The sequence below is a fragment of the Pantherophis guttatus genome, chromosome 1, assembly GCF_059756535.1.
Source record: "Pantherophis guttatus breed Tessera chromosome 1, ASM5975653v1, whole genome shotgun sequence".
Lineage (NCBI taxonomy): Eukaryota > Metazoa > Chordata > Lepidosauria > Squamata > Colubridae > Pantherophis > Pantherophis guttatus.
This window is the reverse complement of record NC_142063.1, coordinates 154,701,472-154,723,394: the sequence shown is the minus strand read 5'-3', so window position 1 is coordinate 154,723,394 and position 21,923 is coordinate 154,701,472. Positions and strand designations below refer to the sequence as shown.

General features: G+C 38.5%; 1 protein-coding gene across 2 annotated transcripts; it reads left to right on the top strand.

Moving 5' to 3' along the window:
* Window positions 1-30: 30 nt before the first annotated feature.
* CIRSR (corepressor of RBPJ and splicing regulator) lies at window positions 31-21,717 on the top strand. 2 transcript variants are annotated; one of them, XM_087882029.1, is made up of 10 exons: window positions 31-167; window positions 3,652-3,746; window positions 4,716-4,789; window positions 6,583-6,593; window positions 6,689-6,744; window positions 8,257-8,305; window positions 8,472-8,589; window positions 15,731-15,837; window positions 18,247-18,332; window positions 20,146-21,717. In XM_087882029.1, exons 1-10 carry the CDS (start codon window positions 96-98, stop codon window positions 20,789-20,791), a joined length of 1,314 nt encoding a protein of 437 aa, XP_087738155.1. In that variant the 5' UTR covers window positions 31-95; the 3' UTR covers window positions 20,792-21,717. The 2 variants fall into 2 exon arrangements, with proteins under 2 accessions (XP_087738155.1, XP_034283588.2); XM_034427697.3 differs by lacking the exons at window positions 31-167; window positions 3,652-3,746; window positions 4,716-4,789 and having other exon boundaries at window positions 6,462-6,593; window positions 6,692-6,744.
* Window positions 21,718-21,923: the final 206 nt, after the last annotated feature.

The following is a 21,923-nucleotide window of genomic DNA, read 5'->3' as shown; positions in this document are numbered from 1 at the left end:
AGCCGAAATAGGCACCGTCGCAACGTAAAAAGGGCCGCCGCTTTCTCTTTCTCCGACCCCGCGGCAGCCGCCGCAGCCGCAGCCTCCTCGCCACCATGGGGAAGTCATTCGCTAACTTCATGTGCAAGAAGGACTTTCATCCCGCCTCTAAGTCCAATATTAAAAAGGTGAGCGGCCCGTCGGTCTCGGGGCCATTTCCCGCAGAGAAGCGCCTCTCCCTGAATGGGAGATGTTTATGTACACAGGGAGTCCTCGACTTACAGCAGTTCGTTTGGTGGCCGTTGGAAGTTACAACGTCCCTGGGAAAAAGAGTTGTTGTTTTTTTCACACTTAACGATCGGTGTTCAGGCAACCAAAATGTGGATGCTTGGCCACTGGTTCATATTTATGAAGGTTGTAGTGCGGCCCCCCTCTCGGGATCCTGTGAACACCTTCTGATGAGAGCAAAGTCAATGGGGAAGCTAGATTCACTTAACAACCGGGTTGTCGGCTTAACCACTGCAGGGGGTTCGCTTAACAGCTGTGGCAACATAAGGGGGGCAAAACTCACTTAACAAGAGGTCTCACTTATTAAGGACAGAACTTTTGGGCTCAATTGGGGTTGTAAGTCGAGGACTGCCTGTATTGATTTAGTCAGTTTGAAGGAGCTTTCGGAAATTCTCCCTGTTGGGTTTTCCTTCCTCCCTGGAAAAAAAAAAATCTGAATATGCATCCTGGGTGCAAAAAAAAAAAAAAAAAAAAATCCCCTCCTGTCCTCCAAAATAAACAAATAAATCCAGCATATTGCCAATTTATCCCCCCACCCCCTTCTCCTATCTCTGCTTTGTTTTGCTTGGAGATAATTGTCCTGGTAGGGACCAGAAATTACTGTTTCCATTATGAGTCCTCTTTACTCACCAAAGAGTGGGGGACAGGGTGCCTCTTTTATACTATAATGCTTTGATTTGTTTCCTGGTTTTAGGCATTTCTTTTCTACAGCCTATCCTGTTGAATTTAAAGCAGGTGTCTGCTGCTAGACTCTAGATTTGCAACTATAACTCGTATTGTTTTATATGCTTAAGAATAAAAATGGGGCAGAAATAAAATGGGATGGAGGAATTAGCAATGGAAGAGTTTAGGAGGGGCAACTATCAAATGGATCCCCAGACATCATCCATTAAAGCAGGAACAGGAAATCTTCCAGATATTTTGAAATACCACTCCTACAGATCCTTGCCAGCCATGCTGGCATGAACTGAGGAGAATTGAAGTCAAAAAAATAACTTCAGGTTGTCTATCCCTGGCATAGAGCCAGTTTTGTCTAGTGGTTAAGGCATCAAAATAGAAACTGGGAGACTGGGAGTTCTGGTTCACCGCTGAGGCATAAAAGCCAGTTGGGTGGCCAGTTACTCTTTCTTAGCCCAGCCCACTTCACGGTATTGCTGTTTTGGGGACAATAAGAGAATAAAGGAGTGTTAGATACGTTTGTTGCTTTGCGTTATTTATAAATAAAGTAAAATAAAGTAAATAAAAAATTGTACAAAATATACATTTATACCGATGCTCAAAGGTTATGAATAACTGTCCTGAGGTCGACTTTGAAGATGTAGATGGATAGCTACAAAGATATCTACAAAATATAATGTGAATTGGTGCTTAGGCTGTATTCTCTCTATATATGATGTATCAGTCCATGTTTCTGGACGTATATGACACTTTGTGCACGTAGTATAGTGCCAGATTGGTGTAGTAGTTAAGGCATTAGTCTAGAAACTAGGGGACCATAAGCTTTAGTCCTGACTGAGGGACAAAGCCAACTGGGTGACGTTGGGCCAGTCACACATTCTCATTCCTAAGAAGCAGGGAGTTGCAAATCATTTCAGAAAACACCCATAGGATCTATAGTCCAGTCACTTGCCAGGAGTGAAAAACTGACCCAAAGGCACAAAACAAAAGCAACAAAAATGACATACTAAACCGTAAAATAAGTATAATTGCCAGGTTTGTCATTCAATGTTTATATTAATGAAGCTTTTTAGACTACAGTCCTTATCTAGAAATGAGTCTCACTGAACTCAGTAGAGATATGCTTTTTGTTCTCAAATAAACAAACAGCAGATGTTCTGCCCCAGCTACGGACCCCAAAGAACGCAGCACACACAAAGTCTGTACAAACCTTAGTTTACTAAATTAAATCAGTCTTTTTCAAACAAAGGCTGTTAATTATCTTTCTTAACAGCCTACAAGAATCCAAAGAATAAATAATCGTAATCTTACTATCGTTGGTAGAAAGCCCAGAAGCAATTTGCAGAGAACTAAGATCAAGACGTGAAGGAGAGTGAACGAAGTTGTTCCCTGCAAATTGCCTCAGTCGTCGTCCTTCCTTAAATAGGCTAAGGGAGTGGCCAATTAGCCCCAAGCCTTACTCTCGAGGAGACCTCCTCCTGAGGAGCCACTCCTCCTTTTGGCAGCTCTGTGCACCTGTGCACTGAGAATAGGCTCCTCCTCTTCTTCCTCTTCACTTATGGGAGCTTCTGGAGGTTCTGAAGGCCCTGGCTGAATCCCCGCCTCTGGCACCACATCTTCTCCAGCCTCCTCATTGTCTGACTCGAGTGCCAGCTGCACAGGTTGCTGGCGCAGCACCACACCAGCCTCCTCACTGTTGGAATCAGCTACTAGCTGCACAGGCTGCTGACGGGCCACAACAGATGTTGATATAGCATGGAACTTCAAATTTCCAGTGAAAAAAGGAGAGGGATCTTGTCCATCAACCAAAACAGCAAAAGGTATTAGACCACGGGTATCAAACTCATGGCGTCACGTTGCCATCACGTGAGGTATTGTGACATTTTCCCCTTTGTTGAGCTGGGGTGGGCATGGCCTGTGCGTGACCCATCCGGCCTGTATTAGACAATTCCTGGAGATCTTTCTGATCACAGAAAGTAATTTACCTGCATTGTAAAAAGAGTACTTCACATTTAATATCAAATTGTTCACAATTATTTACATACTTAAGTAGATTACTAATAATAATATTAATTACTAATAATATATCATTTTATAGAGACAATGTTAATATCAAGGCTGTTTCCGTTGATTTAGTCATCAGAATCTGTAAAATCCCATCTTCCTGGTTTTTTAAGCTGTTAATTGCCTATTTCATCAGTTATTAGTTTGGTTCATTTCAAATGTCTTTTTCTTCTAAAATGAACACATCTGTTGGTTCAGCTACCTTTAGGGGTGTTTTCTTACCAACCCTCAAGCAAAGGAGTGCCATAGAGACTAAATTGTATAGGTTGTCATTGAATACATGTTTTTCTTCTGTCAAATTTTCTCTTGACCTTTACAGAGGTGTTAGTATCCATAAGAGGCAAACTATTATGAAATGTTCCATGGAACATAGTGATAGTAGTCCCATGGAGCATAGTGAGTTGAGTTCATCTTCAATTTCTAGTAAGAAAGCTAACTTCTATATTAAATATTTATGTTAAAAGGCCCATCGTTTCTTACTGGAGTCTTTAAAGAACATCTGGATAATTTTTTTAGTAATGATTTAAAATTACAAAATTTTAGAGCAGTGTGGATGCAATATGAAATTCAAAAAAGAGAAAGGAGAAATTTTTGCAGGAATGCAAAAAAAAATTTTTTACAAAATCAATCTGTTCTAACTAGGTATGGATGGCAGAACAGAAAATATCTTATGACAGGAAGAAACAAGAAGAATTAATGCAGCAATATCTTAAAGAGCAAGAATCTTATGATAACAGGTGAGATGTGGCTCATTATTTTACACTTGGGTGATAAAAATCTGTAAACAAAGTATAACCCTTTAAATTTGTGACTCTGCTGGTTGTTGTCTTTATTATACATGTTTGTTTTATAATGTTTCGGTACATGATTGAAATATTTTATTTGCTGTAAACATCTCTGAGAAAGATGTTATTTATTTAATCAATGTGTAGGCCCATTCAGCTTAAAAATGGCATTCTGGGTAAGAAACAAAAACTCCAAAATAACAACTAATATGGTTGAAAATAACTATAACCAACAATAAGATATAATGTACTCAAGAGCCAAAACAATCCATTTTATCATGCAATCAATAGCAAGCAGAAAAACCAACTCAGTTCATATGACATCCCAGCTCCAGAGCTGAAGGGAAAAGCCAGGTCTTTAAAGCTTTATGGAAGGCCAGTAAGGTGAGGGCTACCCAGATCCCATGGAATATGGTTTTCCATAGAATAGGTACCACAGCAGAGTACCATAGGTGTCTCTCCTAGGTCACTGAAGCTATGCTATGAAGCAATTTCTACTTTATACAATCTGCAAATCTTTCTTTCCCTCACTTCCTAGAGGTCTCAGATCACATGCACTGCTCAGATTGAAAGATCAGAGAATATCAGTGTTTTAAAAATTGAATTCAACATGTGGATTCTTTTTTGAAAAATGTTCTCAGTCTCTAATGTTCTCAGTTCTCTAATGGTGCATTAAAAATGTGCATGACCATCTAAAATGTTTGGAATAAAAGTTAAGCCTAGGAATACTTTTGGAGCTGAACTTCCAGTTTAAAAAGTAATTATTGCTTAATCTAGAATTATTATTATGTACTGCAGACATTTAACATTTTTATTAGCTATGTCTTATTGTGGAAACATGCTACCTTTATTTTAAATATATATTTTGAATCAATATATATATCTTGTGATATATCATAATTTTATTATATGTTTATAAAGATTGCTTATGGGAGATGAACGTGTCAAGAATGGTCTAAATTTTATGTATGAAGCGCCACCTGGAGCAAAGAAAGGTAATTTTAGTTGTTTAGTAACTAACACAATATTTACCAACAATTGTATAGTAACTATAACACTCATAAAAGTGTTCTTGATCATCTTGTTTTAATTGTGACAAATTTTTCCTGCAGATTTTTTTTACACCTGTGTTTATCATTATCTTCCCCACCCCATTTTAATTATAACTGAAAAGTACTAGAGAATTACAGTTAACACCTGGAGGAGTAAATATTTTCCTAGCAAACAATTTCAGTTTTGGGTGTACCCAGATAAGGGTGAGAAAGACCACTCTCTCAAACACAGGAGAGAGCTGTTGCAGTTGTGTAAGACCAAATGTCTTTCACCTGTGAAGGTTTGACGCCATTTTACATAATCCAGCTACGTTGAGCTTCAATTTCCATTCTGGCCAGAGCTTTTGGGAGTTGAAATCTAACACATCCAGATGGTGTCAGTTTGAAGAGTGTGGAATAGCAACATTCAATTAAGCAGATCAATGGTTTGACTTGGTACAAAACAGTTTCTTTATAGTAGATGATATTGCAGACTTTAGGAAAGACCATTAGAAACTACAGCCAACAGTATTAGCAAAAGGAAAAATTTGCAGTGATGCCCACAATTGTTGATTTCAGAAGTTGGATCCTGTGTTGTAGTGGACATGATTTCATATCCTATTTTGCTTGCTTGCTTGTAAACTGAATCAAAATATTGTGATGTGCAGAGCATCTTATCACTTGTAGAACTGAAAGCAAATTTATGAACTGGCAATTGCTCCTCTAATCAACAACACAGCTCATATTCACTCTTATATCCCTGCTAATCCTCCATGTGTAACTATGTCCTCTCACAAGAAGCTGCGGTAAAGTGATTTAAAATTAGGAACAGTCTGCCACAAAATGCGGTAACAGTACCTTCTGCAATTTGCCATAGTTGGAAGTAGTGTACATCTTGTATTCAAATGAGGTGTTCATTTGCTAAGAATGGTTAACAGCACACTGACAAACACTGCTGGAAAAGTGGTAGCGGGCATACATGGGACCCAAATAGGACTAATTATCCATCTTATTGTTAAATTTCATGCAGATGTTGTCAAAGTCTCTAATCAGAGTATGAGCCTCTAAGAAAGACTCCTTACACTGAGATGGAAAATTTTTAATCTTCCATATGGCAAAAAAAAAAAAAAAAGCTATAGATCAAGGGTGTCAAACTTGCGACAACACATCGTCACATGATGTATCGCAACTTTCCCCACCTTTGCTAAACTGGGGCTGAGCGTGGCCAGTGTGTGACACATCTGGCCCCAGGACCATGTGTTTGACACTCCTGCTATAGATATAGGGAGTTGGAGAGGATCCTGTATTCTTGTCAAATATGCTAGAAGATTCTAGTCTTTGAGTCATTTTAGGCAAAGAGCTGAAATGCTTCTTCTGGTTCAAACTTGAACCCTTGCAGATCGGTCATACAATAGTGGATTAAATATTCTTGTTTTTATATAATATTTTTGGTTTTGTAAAAAAAATCCTGAAATAAGCATCACTGATGAGTAAGTCTACATGTAGTGAATTTCTTGAGTATGATTACATAAAACTGCAGGCTTTATTATAAATCTATAACTCACACATTTGGTTATGCATAATTAAAAAGCAAAAACTAAATTTCAGTAGATTAACTTTATGAATTAAGGTGTTTTTCAGAGGTCTGTGAATTGCATGATCTGAATGTTTTTGATATCCCGGTTGCCTACTATATGTCTCATCTAATGGTCTGCCTTATCCTATTCCCTGCCATTTCATCATGATCATCAAACAAGAAACCAAAGAGGTAATTTCAATGTTTAATTTGTCATGTTTTCTCATATTTCAAAATCTCAATGTGTATATAAATATCAGCTTGAGTATTTATGTATTGTTGTTTAGCAGGAGGGAGAAACTGATTACAAATTTGAATGGCAGAAGGTAGCTCCACGTGAAAAGTAAGACTTATTGCTTTATAATTTGATTAATGTATTCTGAGAGCTGTTTTCATGGATGTGTTTTTTAAGCAAGAAGCTTGTTGTCTCAAGCTTTATATTTTACAAAATGAACAGAGGCACTGCCTTTTCAATAGACAATACCTCTTGTATTTTTTTTTCCCACAGAAATAGATCAGCTGAATACATGAGTTACCATATCAGATCTTAGAATAAAATGTTGGAAGGATATAAATGGAAGGAAAGCACAAATTAGCCAAGAATATTATTGAGACTGTAAAGTACACATTCTGTGTTTAGATACTGCTTTCATATAATATCTAGGATTTTTCTCAAGGACTTCATGTTACAAAGTTTCTCTTGTTCTTCGCTGCCTGTCTAGAGTTCCCAAATCTGTCTCCGAACACATCTCAACCTTCTAAAGCAGATTCAGCGGACATGAAGTCTATAACGAGAGAGCCAGAGCTATTTGCAAGTACAGTAGAACCTCTGATCATGACCATAATTCGTTCCATAACTTTGGTCACAAACCCATTTGGTTGTGATCTAAACCTAATTTTGGAAATTTGATGCTTACAAAAAAATGGCGCAGAAGGGGAAATCGGCCGCAGGAAAAAAAATGTGAATTTTTTGGTTGGAACCGATTTGGTAATGGTCAGAAGCGTTCGTGACCAGAGGTTCTACTGTAGTTCACTCCATCAGCAGATACATAATAAGCACATTCAAAAAGTATGAACAAAGTTCAATATTTTTAAAACTTTCCCTCTTCTGAAATGGCCCGGGATGAACAATGAAATTCAAGGAAACCATCTTGCTAATATCTTTCTTGTGTATATATTTATTCAAAATGTCAGCCTATTATTTTTCTGTTTAAAAGATAAATACTGCTGCATCCCAAACCGAAGAGTACTCAAACAACTTAAATTTGCATTAAACCTGAATCAGCTTAACCACAAAGAGCAAAGGCAAGAGACGTATAAAATAGAATAGAATAGAATAGAATAGAATAACTAGGAAGCAATGGTGTTCTATTAAAACAGTAAGAATAATGAGTAGAGCAGGAAAGCAAATAAACACAATGAAAGCACGATTTTAGATGGCTAAAAATCCACGTGCATCATAGCCTTGACATGGTGAATGTGGTAGCTTGAATAAAAAGGGTGAGAACAGATCTTTCAAAGGTTAGGTAATGGTTGTTCTTGCCATCTAATTAAGGCTTCGCAAAGGAACAGCGATCTTGGGATCTTATTTAGAAGTCATGTTAAATGAACCTTAAGTGGAGATTTCCCTTTTTATTCAGCCTTTCTTGATGTCAGGAAGAACCAAATCTATATCTGTATGCTTTTTGGATAAATGTGAATGAATTAGAATTCAGAAACATTTTGATGCTGTGATTTTTGCACTTTCAACAATTGCAGCCATGTTTTTATCTTGTTTGAATCCCCAGTAACTAGTAATTATAATTCTTTGTAATGCATAAATAATATATGTATGCTTCTATTTTGTATTTAACAGATATGCTAAAGATGACATGAACATTAGAGACCAGCCATTTGGCATCCAGGCAAGTTTTGTGCATTGCCTTCCTTCTATTTTAGATGGATTTCATGTATTTAGTAGTGTACAATAAATGACATTAGGCTTGCATTACGAAAACTTTACTTTGGATATAATGCGATAAAATATGCTGAACTGAAATGTGAAATTAAGTCAATATGAATCATTTTCAGGTGAGGAACGTGAGATGCATTAAATGTCACAAGTGGGGCCACGTAAACACAGACCGGGAATGTCCTTTATTTGGCCTTTCTGGAATTAATGCAAGCTCCGTTTCCAGTGATGGCTCAGGTAGGTGTCTAAAAGGTATTTCAATCAGTTTGTCAACTAATGTCAAGTTCTATTTATCTATATTTTATTGAGCTCAGCAATGATTGAGTGCTTAACTTTGCAGGATTCGGATCGAAGGTCTTCTGTAAATGCTTTCAGGTATCTTAGGTGAAGAGAAAATATTTTTGTGTGCTAATGAATTTTCCAGCCACTGTGATTCAGTCAGTATTCCAGTGCTCAGTCTTTGCATGGAGTTCTGTATGAACATTAGAACCACCAAATTGTGGTTCATGTTTGTATCCCACCTACAGATAACTGATCCCATGGTAATATTTTGGATAGAGTAATTTCAGGATGATTGCACCCAAACTATTGAAAAAATGTCTGTAAGGAATTAATGAGAACCCCTTAAAAGTACTTTAAAAGCAAAAGCGCTCCATACCAAGTAACCAAAAGAAATAATACTCTTATTTGCGATAGGATTTTTTCTTCCTTATTCCTCGACTGTAATGCTAATCCATTTGTCGATTCAGACTTTTAAAAATATAATCTTTTCACTTTCTAAAGTCTCCTATTGAATAATATATCTTGCTGGTGAATGGAGATTATTTTTGCAATAAGGCAATTTCACTGGATGTGGTTATCATGGGATAATCACACCCCTGGGGTACAGCCTTGGCTGTAATCTCCCAGGACTGTAATTATTTCATGACAACTGTACTCCCCCTGATGATGCATTTATTTCCATTATGAAATCTTAGTCTGACATATAAAGTAACTTACTTTGATCATTGGAAACCACATAGCAGTGAGAGAATGTTCCAGCTGTGCGGTTTACTGAGACCCACTATAGGATTGACTACATCCTTTATAAAGTTAAATTAGGCAATCAAAATGCTGTTTTACCTTAAGCTGTTTTTTTTTAAAAAAATATATACTGATACTAACTTTTACCATTCATAATAAAAAAAAGGCAAAACTTCATGCTCTACTTTTCTATGTGAGTTGGACGGCATTGACATGATGTGTGATTAATTCTTCCTCATTGAAAGCAACCATTTGCTTTCTAACAAACTATTGTTATCAGCTATTACTGTTATTAAACCATGACAGAAATGCCAGAAAAACACAGTTCTGATACTTTCAGAAGCCAAACTGACATTGCAGGTCAGATGCTGATCATCCAAAGCAGCTGCCAGTCATCTCTTCCTCTATATCTGAAAATAGTAGAACTCTATATCTGAAAATAGTAGAACTGCCACGCCGTTTCTCATGCGGGAGGGGGCATTAGTGTGGCAGTTGTCTTAAAATTTGCCATAAGACTTAGTTTAGTCTTAGTTTTACATTACATGGGCACAATGAAGTAGAATTTACTATTTCTAGCAGCATTTTTAACCAGATGTACACACCTATCCCCAGGGAAGCTTTTACTCCAGTTCTTCTTGCTATAATACGTTCAGTAGCAGGAATAATTAAAATAAGAATGCATTGAATTATAATATTTTTCATTTTGCTGGGTAGAGCTGATAGGAGTTGGAGATCGGAAACAGTTGGAGGCTCACACTGACATTTATAAAAGTACTGGAGCAACCACCCTTATTGGAGAACTGGAATGCAAAGTAGTGGTATCGATCATTTTAAGGACCTCACCTTTAAATGGGATGTGCAATGCTTTCTCAGTGCAAAAGGATACTGAGATGTTGTGCATCTTTAGAACACCTTTTCTCTACCTTCCTGTATGATAGCAAACTCTTCATATTTTTCCCCTCTGCTACATAGTCACTCTGTTACCTATGATTGTAGAAAAGTTATTTTACAGCATTTAAAATAATGCGAAAATGCTGAAAAACATACAAGTATTTAGCAAAGTAATAAGTAGAGCCAAAGTAGGGTTCTGATTTTTTGCTAGCAAAACCAGAATAAATAACAACACGAGAGAAATTGGTCAAAGTTATTCTACAGCAAGTCAAAACATTCTACTTTTGGCACATATATTTAAATTGTCTGATGAAGATTTTTTTAAAAAATTTTAACATGGTTTTTAAAAAGAGTGAATAGTCTTCATTCAGAAGGCCACGGTGATGACTGCTTCTTGATCTGTCCCCGTCCACACACACACACAAACACAGCCAGCCGAGGGTTAAGGAAGCACTTGGCACACACCCAGGTCTTTATCTCCAACTTGGCAGCGATATACACACCATCTGCCAAGTGCTTTTATTGCCACAGAAAACAGAAAGATAATATACTCAGCGTACAAGAGTCCAACAGAAATAAATATTCCTCTCAGCAGTTTCGGACGAGGCTTTAGTGACTATCCAAGGTTTATTTTTGTTCGTCACAGGGATCACTGGCCACCACCCTCTATTATATAGTCTCTGGGGTGTGGTCCAGTGACTCAGTTCTAATCCCTAGCACGCCTCCTGAGCTGCTGCAATCGTTTATCACGCCTTCGGAGGCGTGCGTCCAGGAATGATGTCTCTCCTTCACTCTCATCCGAGACACCTGTCCCTGCTAATCTCCTCTCCCTCGGCCGGCACCTGAGACAGTGCCAGAGGGGAGGGGCCTGGAGAGGGAGGCCTGGCTGACTCCTCTTCCTCATGCTCGGAGCTTTCTTCCTCCGAGGGATAGGCTCAGAGGGCGGGGCCACAACACTTCTTTCCTTTAAGGCTCCAGCCAACCAGATCCTAATCCAGTGCATGAAATGCAATATTCACAATTAATCTTCGAAATACAGGTTTTAAGGAAACCTTTGAATCATAATTTCTGCAGATACTCAGAATTAGAGCATCCACAATAAATGACTGACCATTGCTGATCTCCAGAAAGGAAGGCCTCCTGAGTCTCCTGTCAAACTGCTCATATCATTAAGAATTTTATCCTAAATTTCTACTGGGATTTTCCCCTCTTATACATTATGTACAATAAAATAGAAAAACAGAGTTGGAAGGAATCTTTGAGGTCTTCTAGTCCAACCCCTTGCATAGGCAGGAAACCCTACACCAATAAATCTCCTGGCCAAACAACTGTCCTTTGTTTGATAAATCTTATAATGCTTTCCTGAACTACGTTTTCTCCAAACAAATTATCAGCCCGCCAAGATAGACCAAGTCAGGGAACAGATACTGCAAGGGCTACCCATTGTAAAGGAAGGGCTAGGACAGCTTGGCGGGGACACTCTTTGCCCAGCAACAAACATGACAAGATGAAATAGTTGTTGACATTTGCTCTCCTTGGCCACCAGAACTTTCTGAGCACCCAATGCAAAGTTTTGAACACTACCTCTGGCCCTGCAGCTGTTATGGCAGTCGTGTTTATTCTGTAAAAGAAGGGGAGTATTTTAAATGGCTATTTTGAAGCCATTGTTCTTCATTGACAGAAGAGGTGAAACCTCACTCTGTGGCTCTCCCTGGAGGTCATTCATCCAAGCCCTGTTGTTGCTATACTCTGATCTGATGTGAAAGATGTGGTTATTTGTTCACCCAGCTCTTGGGAGGGGAATCTATGGAGTTTCCCAAATGCTAGGTTTTGGAGCAATTTGGGCACTTGCTTACTATGTACCTTCAATTCCACAGCTAACTCAGATGTTGGATATAGTAAGTCTTGGCTGTTGGTTCTGCACCTGTAGAGGAGAAATATGAATCAAAGCCTTTCCACTGCTGATGACAGGAACATTTTTATTTGCAGTGCTGACATCCAAAGAGGCAACAGTAAGGTATAAGAGAGAAAGAGTGGGTAAAGAAAGGCTGTAAAACCTCCCCTTACTATAAAACCTTCCTCCATGCCTCAGTTTTCTAATCACACATCAATTAACATGCAATGTTGGAACAGTTTTCCCAATTCCCTGGTGTGACTTCACTTACTAACTTCATCTCTCATTTCATCAAGTCCTTCTCAAACCTGGTCAATCATTCTAGACCACTTCTCTGGCAGATAAGTGAAAATCCAATATGTTCTCACAAACTCTTGTGTTCAGCTTATACAGTAGATCTCTCACTTGGGCTTTGTCTCCCAGCTGAATCATCAAATACATACAGCTCTAAAACTTGGCATAAAGTTCTGCTAATTATTCATCATGGATCATTGCTTTCATTGAGAAGCACAGAACCTTAGGCTGTCCCTTCCTTTGGCAAGCCCGGAACAAAAGAGCCCCAACCTGGAGTGATCTGTAGGAAATTCTACTGGCTGACCTAAACAATTCACACCGAGTTGTAAAAAAATCAGAAATTGATCCCGGGCTTCCAAATTTTTCTTTCAAAGGTCCATGGGAGTGAAGAAGTTCTGGTTGGGCTGTTGATTATCGAACCTTGTCTCAATTGCTCTGTTAGTCACATCATGACATTGTGCAGGATTGTTAATTTTATAGCCACGCAGTTTATTGTAACAGTACATCAGCGAAGTTGTGCTGTAGACAGTGGAATGTCCTGAGGATCTGATGCCATCTCTACAACCAAAAGTAAAGTTCAGTGCCTTTCGGAATAGAAAGTAATGAGGCTCTCAAAATTGAGGTCAGCCCTGAGAGGAGGTCACCACAAGGACTAGTGAAACCCTGGTTTCTTGCTGTGTGAGATAATAGCAGAAACTTGAAAACCTGTCAGACTTTCCTCTGACTCCTTTTATGCCCTCAAGGCAGATTTATTTTCAGTCTCTTTCTCATGTTCTCTCCTTTCTCAGACCTGAAACCTACTTTACAATCTGCTGATAATCCTTGAATACTTTTGCCAATGTTTGTCTGTGTTTTCCTCCACACAAACATACATCCTCCATTTTTCCTTTTATCCCCAAGAAATAGTTTTTCATACAGTAGAACCTCTGGTCACGACCATAATTTGTTCCATAACTTTGGTTGCAAACCAATTTGGTCGTGACCCGAACCTAAATTTGGAAATTTGGCGCTTACAAAAAAAAATGGCGCGGAAGGGGAAATCGGCTGCGGGGGTGTGTGTGAATTTTTTGGTCAGAACCTGATTTGGTCTAGGTCAGAAACGTTCGTGACCAGAGGTTCTTCTGTATTTTTATTCATCCAACATTGCTGTCTTCTAAGCCTGCTTCAGTTTGTCTAGCATTTTCTTGAGGGGGCACTCAAGACTCCAGATAGAAATCCAGATAAGAACCAATGTGGAGTCAGAAGATACTGTAGGGCTGGGATGGAAAGAGCCTGATTCAAGTTAACCACCCATCAAAACTTGGACTAGCCATATTCTTCTTGGAATGTTCTTTATTTGAGGGTTAAATTAACCAGGAAATTAGTTTGCTTGTCATCTTGATCCTCTGGTGAAGAGGTATATTATAAACGTAACAAATAATGAAGGAATAATAAACTGAAATTGCTTCTTATCGTTTGAAAAATATGATTTTGTTAATACAGATGAACATTTTATTAATCTTGTTTTTTAATGCCATTACACTGTTGATTCAGCTGGTGATTAACTGTAACCCAGTCAGCTTTTACATAGCTTATAGTTGTGTACAGTAACAGTGCAGTGAATTAAGAACCTCACAGCCAGAAAATGGGATCAGCCCGATTCTTGCTGTGAAATAACCAAGCCATAAGAAGATGCTTAACTCTCAGCAAACATTCATGCTATAATATTAATGAAACACATTTAATATATCTTAAAACAAACAAATTCAGAATTTCTTATGTAGGAATTGCTCTTTCTACTTGCAATGGTAGACTTGGTACCACTTTAGATCGAGTCTGGGGTGCTAATCATAGGATAAATAAGGCAAGTTGGTTAAGAAAACAATCTCATTAAAGTAAAATTTCTCTGCACAGTATGTAGGAAAATAAAGCCAGTGTATGGAAATATATTTAGTTAAAGGAAAGAAAAAATGTATATTGCTTTGGAGCAGAGGCAGTAATAAGAGCAAACAACATGAATTCTGAACACTTTCATAAATACGTAGACCTTAAATCCTTAAATAAACTTAAATGCAGAGTACACCTTAAATAAACTTAGAAGCACTAGCTAAACTTTAAAAGCAAAAGAATTCAATCTTAAAATGCCTACTATCTACATATATAAAATGTATTTTAATTTTTTTAATTGTTTTCACAAGCATTTATGCTAAACTAAGGCTTTTTAAAATTTTTAACATTTAAGCAACACATCTAGTATTTATGTTTTAAAAAGTGCTCTAAAACCATTTGGGTTTTCAGGCATCATGTTATAAACAACCCCTGACTGACCTTGAATCATTTTGGAAAAAACTAAGCAAGACTGAACTACATTAACACAGTGTGAATTAGAATGGAAACTTGAGAAAACATGCCAAAAACTACTCAACATGGTGATGTCCACGAAATCTCAAAAAGCTGGCCTGAGTTTATCCTATGCTAGTTAAAATTATATGAGAGTGCAAGGATGGAGACCTCCCCATGTTATCTCCCAGCCTTGATCTATTTAACATTTGCTACATAGACATTAGAAGCAATCCCTTTAAAGCAGTGTTCTTTGGGAGTATATTGATCCCCTAACAGGATAAATGAATTTGTCTGACGCCATAAATAAAACTATTTCATTGGGTTAAGGTTAGGGCAGACATTAAACATGCTGCATACTTCTAATAATGAATCTATATATTGCCAAGGGTTCTTTGACTTTACAGTCCTATAGCTGCCTGCTGTACTATAGAAACACTGTCTGCTTGGGTTCCTGCTTGAACTGGAAAAGGAACAGCAGAGCCCCAGAGAGAATTGTAATAGGGGAGTGTTTTTTTTTTTTTAATGTGAATCTCTTTTGGGTTACTCAGGACTATAGACACACACACATGCAGCTTGTGGAATACCTGCTCTAATGCATACTCTTGATGTCAGAAAATGTTTTAGTTTGGAAACTGGCTTGCTGTACTTCAATTTATGTGCTTGTATCAAATGCTTATAGACAGACCTCACCTAAAATATATTGCTTTCAATGTGACAAAGTTACATAAGAAGAGAAACCCCTTGCACTTAAAGAAAAATGCAATTATTTTCTATTCTGAATCTCCAGACTGCTGTTTTAGAAAATCGTATCTGATTATTTGCTCAGCAGAAGATTATTGCGTTGATTTAGCTATGATTTTACTTAACAAAGCTTCCACTGAATTTCCCACTGTGTAGTCCAAAAAAGGTAGAGAGATATAAATGATACATTCAAACTGTGATTTTGGTGAACAGGGCCATCGATGCACCCCTCAGAGCTAATAGCGGAGATGAGAAACAGTGGGTTTGCGCTGAAACAAAATGTACTGGGGAGAAACTTGACCGCAAATGATCCATCCCAGGTAATGATCTTTTTATCAGTAAGCTGAAAATGTGTGTAAATCTAAATGTGATTGGTTGTGAATTGTTGCTTAATGTTTTTGTAATATGCATAACCATAGGAACGCCAGATAGGTAGAGAAAGCTCGGTGTCTCTTAAAATACCGTCTGTTTTCCCACTTTTTTTTGTTAGCTGGAATGATAGTCTAGAATTTGTCCAATCCATAGTTTAATAAATGAAAAGCCTCCTGCAGGTTAGTAGAGATTTATTATCTACCAGAGGAAATGGCTTTGACTTTTCTTTACTTGCTTATGATGGCGGCTGCTTTATCTAACTCTATCCCTTGGTGAAAAATAATGACAGTGCCGACCAGGGGATGCCATACTTTGGAGGTGCAATTCTGAATACTGCCCTGTGTGTTGCTGGAGATTGTATCATTTCTCTCTGCGTGGCTACCAGAAGGGAAGCTTGACAAATGTAGGGTAAACCCTTGCTTATCAGAGATGGGGAGTTGTGCTGCCAGAGCCGTGGTGCTATTTCTTTTGTTGCTGTCCTGTTTCGTGGATTTTACCTCACTTACAGCATAGTTAAATCACTTTCAGACAGAAGTACATGAAGCCGCGCTTACTGATCAGCGATCTTTCTCCTCAAAAGGAGCATCTTAATAGCAAGCAAGATACAAGTTTCTAATTGAGAATATTTGTAGCTCAGGGTTGGAATGAGGGGTCCCTGGTACTCTCTGAGCTTGGTTGTTTTCTTGCAGATGTTTTATTACCCAAACTAGGTAACATCATCAGTGCTAGTAAGGAGTGCAGTCAAGTCCAAAAAACTAGCCAGGGAATTTCTAGAAGCCTGGCACGCTGGCAAATTACCAATCAGTAGACACATAGACATTAACAGTATCTATAGACTATCCAAAAGAGGCAATCAACCAGCCGAAAAGAGTACCAAAATAATCCAAGCACCTCTCCACCCAACAATCAGCACCCAGATCAGCATCGATTAACTCCAAGGTTAATATCAGACCAACGTCAAGTAAGCAGTACAGAAACTGCCAAAGAAGCCAACAGTAAACAGCCCACCAAAGAATCTCTAAGACCACCCCTACCAACACTGCCAGGGCAAGCAACTAGAACTGACAGCAAACAGCGCTCCTTACTAGCATTGATGATGTTACCTAGGTTGGGTAATGAAACGTCTGCAAGAAAACAAGCTCAAAGTGTATGAGGGACCTGTCATACAAGTTTCTAGATGCTTTGTGTCCTTAAGGTTCAGCTTCTTCTTCTTGTTGTGTCTCATACGAGCTCCATAGCACAAGATCTTTGTAAATGGGACCGTCAGGCGATACTATTTGAACATGGTTTTTCTAATGTCCTCCAAATTGGCTATTCAGGCTGGAAATTCGGGGGGGGGGAAGCATCTGATTGGTCCTAGGCTCCCTTTAAACTACACTTCATATGGGGACAAAATATAGGTAGCCCTAGACTTACAACAGTTTGTAAAGTGACTGTTCAAAGTTATAATGGCACTGAAAGAAGTGATTTGTAAACATTTTTCACACTTAGGACGGTTGCAGCATCCCCATGGTCATGTGATCAAAATTCAGATTCTTGGCAACTGACTCATATTTATGACGGTTGCCGTGTCCCAGAATCACGTGTTCACCTTTTGCAACCTTCTAACAAGCAAAGTCAACGGGGAGGCCAGATTCACTGAACCATCGTGTTACTAACTTAACAACTATAGTGATTTGCTTAACAACTGTGGCCAGAGAAGTCATAAAATGAGGCAAAACTCACTTAGCAACTGTCTTGCTTAGTAACAGCAATTTGGGCTCAATTGTGGTTGTAAATTGAGGACTACCTGTAATGTAATGTTAGGATGGTTGCAGATTAACGCACTTAAGCCTTGAACTGCTCCAGTTGGGTAAAAGGGGGTTTAAAAGGAGATGGGGAGGGGGGGAGATGTGGCTGAAAGGAACTAACCCAACTAAGCCAGCCAGTTACCCTATTCCTGTGCATTACCTTGGTGCTCTTTTCTTTGTGGCAGCATTATATGTTCTGCCTCTCAAAACAATATTTATTCAACTATTTTTAAAAATATATTATTTATATTCTGTAATCTCCATACTGTCCCTTCCGTCCATGTTCTGTAGCTAAATCTGAGCCACAGTGGCGCAGTGGTTAGAGTGCAGTACTGCAGGCTACTTCTGACTGCCAGCTGCCTGCAATTTGGCAGTTCAAATCTCACCAGGCTCAAGGTTGACTCAGCCTTCCATCCTTCCAAGGTCGGTAAAATGAGGATCCAGATTGTTGGAGGCAACATGCTGACTCTGTAAACTGCTTAGAGAGGGCTGTAAAACACTGTGAAGATGTATATAAGTCTAAATGCTATTGCTATTGCTATCTCTCAATCTCTCTCTATTTTTTAGGAATACGTTGCAAGCGAGGCAGAAGATGACCCAGAAGTAGAATTTCTGAAATCCTTGACAACGAAGCAAAAACAAAAACTTTTGAGGTAATCCTATCGTGAGGATGTAGAGGCTACTAACAAGAGTTATTTTGAAGTTAAAAGCTCTACTTTTATTCTATTATTCTATTGTAGAATAATTGTGCAGAATACTTAATCGCGGCTTATCTTTTCCCATGATTTTAAGTCCATTATCATTCATTGCTTATTTGAGTGGGATTTGCTGAGAGCTGGGGGTTATTGGGGTTCTGAAATCCCTTCCTCTTGCTTTGCTGTGTGAGCAGCACATCCTTGAATCTTTATATACTTGGCATTTGCAGAATGTGATTGCGTGATCCTTAAACTGTTCCCATTATAATACTATTTTATATGCTAATTTGTTATGAGGAGAAAACATAAATTACATTGAGTAATTCTATACTACAACTGAAAGATAATGGATTATTTTTTAACAAAAAAATTACATTTGGAAATATCTCATTTGCTCTTAACTGGATCCAACATTAACCCACTCTTATTCTACTATAGTTGATAAAATTGGCTTTTAGGAAAGTAGAGCTTGTACATAATTGATCCATTTGTTTTATATTTTGTTTGTACTAAATACCTAGGTACCTAGTGAATAGGGACAGATAAATTAAGGATTTAAATGATAAATGAATATATTCACTCCAATGTAAGTGTGATATCTAGGACAGAATGCATGTATCCCTTGGATTATCTCCATCTCCTTTGCAGGGAGAGGGAAGTGCTAAGCAGTGCTTCCTCCACCAATGTATTAGCAATAGCACTTAGACTTATATACCGCTTCCCAGTGCTTTACGGCCCTCTCTAAGCAGTTTACAGAGTCAGTCTATTGGCCCCAACAATCTGGGTTCTCATTTTACCCCCCCGGGAAGGGTGGAAAGCTGAGTCAACCTTGAGCCGGATGAGATTCCAACTGCCAAATTACAGGCAGCCGGCAGGCAGCAGAAGTAGCCTGCATTACTGCACTCTAACCACTGTGCCACTGTGGCTCATTTAATGGTTGTTTATCTCAGTAGCTTCCTACACGTACAGCAGTAACTGCTGGATCTGATTGGGAACTTTGCAGGTAGAGTGTCTCATGTTGAGGAACATGTTCCAGTTCACCCATTGCCCTGTTGTTAAGTGAGACATTTGTTAAGTGAGTTTTCCCCCATTTTACGACTTTTCTTGCCACAGTTGTTAAGTGAAGCATTGCGGTTGATAAGTTACTCACAGGGTTGTTAAGTGAATGTGGCTTCCCCGTTGACTTTGCTTGTCAGAAGGTCACAAACAGTGACCACATGACCCTGGGACATCGCAACCGTTATAAATATGAACCGGTTGCCAAGCATCTGAATTTTGATCATTTGATCATGGGGATGCTGCAAAGGTTACTATGAAAAACAGTCCTAGTTCACATTTTTCATTGCCGTTGTAACTTTAAACGGTCACTAGACGAACTGTTGTAAGTTCAGGACTACCTGTAATGCTCTGCTTTTATAGCAACCATGCTATGAAATCATTCGTTTTAAAAATTCTATGACAGCAGTGGAGCCATACTTGTTGGTATCTGGACGCTTTAGTGTCAAGTTTGCTCTAAACCTTTTAAGAAAAAAAAAAGATGATGAACACATTTATTAGATCAGGATATACTATATCAAGGATGGCTTTAAAAGAGTCGAGAGGCAAGTTTGGGGATTGATTCTTTTTTTAAAAAATAAAATAAAATAATAAGCTTATTATCTAAAATTTCAGTGTAGAGTCTCTACTTGCTGACCTTTTTTTTAAAAAAAAAGGATTGCCCTGTTATACCACTTTGTTTCATTGGTCAATTTTTCTCTGTTCAAAATCAAAGAAAACTAGATCGCCTAGAGAAGAAGAAGACGAAGAAGAAGAAGAAAGACAAAAAGAAGAAAAAGCAGCAGAAGCGAAAAAGTAAAAGTAAACACAGAAAACATAAGAGCAGCAGACCCTCTTCCGCATCCTCCAGCGAGTCTTCAGCAAGCAGCAGCGACACTGAGACCAGCAGCAAAGACAAAGCCCCCTGCAGAAAATTAGATTCTCAGAAAAAAAGGAGAACCCGGTTTTCCGAGTCCGACAGCAGTGATTCTGATGATGAGAAGGGGAAGGAAAAACTTTACAGAGATCCCTCCGGCAGATATGGTAACAAGGACAAAGATAGAGAGAAGAACAACAAATGGGGCTCCGGTGAGAGCAAAAGAAATCCCGCAGGCAGAAAGGAAAACTCAGAGGGGAGAAAAGAATCGGAACAACCCGGACATGTAAGCAGGAGCCACAGCAAAGGGGAGAGGAGCAGCAGGCAGAGCTCTGATTCAAGGCAGCGGGTTTACTACAGTCAAAGTGAGGAACGAGACAAAAGTAAGGAAGTAAAAAGCCACAGTTCAGAGGTAAGCAGAGAGCAAAGGAAGCGTAAAGAGAGCCACCCTGATGAATACAGCAAGAGGGAACACCGAGAAAGAAGCAGAGAGAGGAGAAAATAGAGAAAGTGGGTGGTGCGTGCATTTTTTTCCCCTTTCTTTTTTTCCCCCAACACCTCTTGGGAAGGGCTCCTACGTCTCAGAAAATCTCAGCCTCACACTTCAAACATTCTTGTATACTTACGTTGTATCTATCATATAAGAAGTAAATAAACACAAACCAGGTTTTTCCATTGGAGTTATTTAATTCGGAGGTGGAGGGGAGTGGGAAGAAAAGTTATTTGGTACATCTAGTTTTCTTTTGCCATTGGTGTGCAGTACTGGAGTTTCAACAATAGCGTGATTCTTTCTTTAGATAATATATCTAGACAAGCCTTTCAAGAAACAAAAGAAGCTGTTCCAGAGACATGGAATTATTTTGTTGGCATTTAATGTGGCTTGGAATAAAATTCCTGTTAAGAGGCATAAAAATTGGATTATTTTGATCTGAACTTTTAGTTTCATTTTTGAGGATGGTTTCCTAAGTTAAAGCAACAGAGCAGCATTGTTCAACATAGGCCAATGTGTTTTGTCCTTGTGAACGTATATCTTCATCACAACTATCTAAATGTGTGAACTCCCATTGGTATCACAGTGTCAGTTATTTTGCAGCACTTGAGAAAAATATTTTTTGTGTTAAGAATTTCTAAGTGTTGTGTGCTACAGAAATATAATGTCCATTCCAGCCCTATCTTATTAAACTGCAGATCGTTATTGTTAAGACTTGAAGGATGTGGTAGACCTCATTAGTGGGACACCGAGCAATTTTGCAGTCTTGCTATAGTTTAAATCATCTTCATTAATGCTTGTTTTTCTGTACTGTTTTGCATCACCATGCTGAGATTTTTGCATAAAAATGAAATGTGACTCACTTTGCAAAGCTGAGCTTTGATGTATGTTACATCTTTGCCTTTTATCATAAGTTTTATAATAAAACTTATACAATTAAACTCTGTGGCCTTTGAATGCAAAGTAATAAAGTGGTGGTATTTTCACAGAATGAAAATACATTCTATGGCCTTATTATCAATAAAAATAATATATAAAGTAGATAGTGTTGTTTTCCCCTCTTACTTGAAAATTAAAATCCTTGACTTCTCTGTAAACACTGGGGCTATTGGTAAAATTGGACAGTTCTTATTCCTTGTACATAATG

Bases quoted from the DNA above. Each gene is read 5' to 3' on its own strand.
- CIRSR (XM_087882029.1), top strand. From the start codon at position 96: ATGGGGAAGTCATTCGCTAACTTCATGTGCAAGAAGGACTTTCATCCC. The intron at 3,747-4,715 runs GTGAGATGTGGC...ATGTTTATAAAG, and splicing joins CAAGAATCTTATGATAACAG to ATTGCTTATGGGAGATGAAC. The intron at 18,333-20,145 runs GTAATCCTATCG...TCAAAATCAAAG, and splicing joins CAAAAACAAAAACTTTTGAG to AAAACTAGATCGCCTAGAGA.